Raw genomic sequence first — 2,500 nt, forward strand, 5'->3', positions numbered from 1 at the left:
CCCTCCCTCCCTCCCCTTCTCTCCTTCCTTCCTTTCCTTCCTCCCTTCCTTCCTTCCTTTCCTTCCTCCCTTTCTTCTTTCCTTTCCTCCCTTCCTTCCTCCCTCCTTTCCTTCCTTCTTCCTTCCTTTCTCCCTCCTTTCCTTCCTCCTCCCTTCCTCCCTCCCTCCCTCCCTTCCCTCCTTCCTTCCTTCTTTCCTTCCTTCTTTCCTTCCTTTCCTTCCTCCTTTCCTTCTTTCCTTTCCTCCCTCCTTTCCTTCCTTCTTCCTTCCTCCCTTCCTTTCCTTCTTTCCTCCCTCCTTTCCTTCCTCCTCCCTTCCATCCTCCCTTAATCCCTCCCCCCCCTCCCTCCCTTCCCTCCTTCCTTCCTTCTTTCCTTCCTTTCCTTCCTCCTTTCCTTCTTTCCTTTCCTCCCTCCTTTCCTTCTTTCCTCCCACCTTTCCTTCCTTCTTCCTCCCTTCCCTCCTTCCTTCCTTCCTCCCTACCTTCCTTGCTTGACTCGAGGACAACAGGAGGGTTAGGGGTTAGGACCTCTACATGAACAGGAAGTCGTACCTGTCTGTCGTAGGTGATCTGTGTTTCCTGCTCGATGTCGGAGTCGAGCTCCGGGACGTCCGACACGTCGCTGTCCGACTCCTCGCTGTTAGAGTCTCCGTGACTTTCTACAGAGAGAGAGACACAAAGCTCAGATTAATCAAATACGTCAACTAAACAACTGGACATCTGTATTTCCTGTTGTTGGGTACAAACAATGTTCTCCAAGATCTAATTCTGACATAAATAACACACCAACATTCAAGAGGACTCAGAGATTCATTCCTCCTGTTCATACTGACTATTAACCCTCCTGTTGTCCTCGAGTCAAGGAAGGAAGGGAGAAGAAGGAAGGAAGGGAGGAAGAAGGAAGGGAGGAAGGAGAAAAGAAGAAGGGAAGGAAGGAAAGGGGGGAGGAAGGAAGGGAGGAAAGGAAAGAAGGAAGGGAGGAAGGAGGGAGGGAGGAAAGAAGGAAGAAGGGAGGGAGGGAGGGGGAAAGGAAAAGAGGAAGGTAGGAGGGAAGGAAGAAGGACATAGGAAAGAAGGAAGGGAGGAAGGTGGGGGAGGTAAGAAAGACAGAAGGAGGGAGGGAGGAAGAAGTAAGGGAGGACGGAAGAAAGAAAGGAAGGAAGGAAGGAAGGAAATGAGGGAGGCAGGAAGGAAGGAACAGAGAAAAGAGAGAGGAAGGAAAGAAAGAGAGAAGGAGGAGGGAGGGAGGAAAGAAGGAAGGGAGGAAGGATGGAAGGAAGAAAGGAATGAAAGGAAGGAAGAAGGAAGAAAAGGAGGGAGGGAGGAAGGAAGGAAGGAAGGAAGGAAGGAAGGAAGGAAGGAAGGAAAGAAAGGAAGGAAGGGAGGAAGGTAGAGAGTAGGAAAGAAAGAGAGAAGGAGGGAGGGAAGGAGGGAGGAAGGGAAGGAAGGAAGAAAAGGAGGGAGGGAGGAAGGTAGGAAGGGAGGAAGGAAAGGAAGGAAGAAGGAAGGAAAGGAAGGGAGGAAAGAAGGAACAGTCAAAACAGACGGGGTCCATTTGACCCGGGAGGACTGACTCGGTCTCTACAGCCTGATGAAGGAAACCTGGAACTAGAGAAGCTTCATCCTTTCTGTACCTTGTATATTGACGTCCGGTCCTCCGTTCATCACGGACTCGGGGAGGAACCTCCACTGGAAGAGAGCGTGGTCGGCTCCGCCTGTAGTCAGAACCACTGCAGGTCATGTGACCAGCGCACGTTAGTCACATGGGCCGAGTGGCCGATGTACTTCTTGAATTTGGCTCCTTGAGAGGAAAACAGAGAGATGAATCACATTTATTTATTACCCTTCCTTCCATCTTTCTTTCTTCTTTCTTCCATCTTTCTTTCTTTCTTTGTTTGTTTCTTCCATCTTTTCTTCCCTCCTGCCTTCCATCTTTCTTTCTTTCCTCATCTTCCTCACTTTTCTTTCTTTCTTTCTTCCTCATCTTCCTCATCTTCTTCATCCTCCTCTTTCTTTACTCATCTTCCTCACTTTTCTTTCTTTCTTTCTTTCCTCATCTTCCTCACTTTTCTTTCTTTCTTTCTTCCTCATCTTCCTCATCCTCCTCTTTCTTTACTCATCTTCCTCACTTTTCTTTCTTTCTTTCTTCCTCATCTTCCTCATCTTCCTCATCCTCCTCTTTCTTTCCTCATCTTCCTCACTTTTCTTTCTTTCTTTCTTTCCTCATCTTCCTCACTTTTCTTTCTTTCTTTCTTCCTCATCTTCCTCATCCTCCTCTTTCTTTACTCATCTTCCTCACTTTTCTTTCTTTCTTTCTTCCTCATCTTCCTCATCTTCCTCATCCTCCTCTTTCTTTACTCATCTTCCTCACTTTTCTTTCTTTCTTTCTTTCCTCATCTTCCTCACTTTTCTTTCTTTCTTTCTTCCTCATCTTCCTCATCCTCCTCTTTCTTTACTCATCTTCCTCATCCTCCTCTTTCTTTACTCATCTTCCTCCCT

General features: G+C 47.5%; 1 protein-coding gene across 1 annotated transcript in view; it reads right to left on the bottom strand.

Moving 5' to 3' along the window:
• The window catches only part of LOC133991563 (echinoderm microtubule-associated protein-like 6), a 97,385-nt gene that overhangs the window by 37,737 nt on the left and 57,148 nt on the right, over positions 1-2,500 (bottom strand). Inside the window, 3 exon segments of the mRNA XM_062430019.1 lie at positions 554-660; positions 1,636-1,728; positions 1,731-1,802. Coding sequence (XP_062286003.1) covers positions 554-660; positions 1,636-1,728; positions 1,731-1,802 — 272 coding nt within the window.

Source organism: Scomber scombrus, chromosome 12 (assembly GCF_963691925.1).
Source record: "Scomber scombrus chromosome 12, fScoSco1.1, whole genome shotgun sequence".
Classification (NCBI taxonomy): domain Eukaryota; kingdom Metazoa; phylum Chordata; class Actinopteri; order Scombriformes; family Scombridae; genus Scomber; species Scomber scombrus.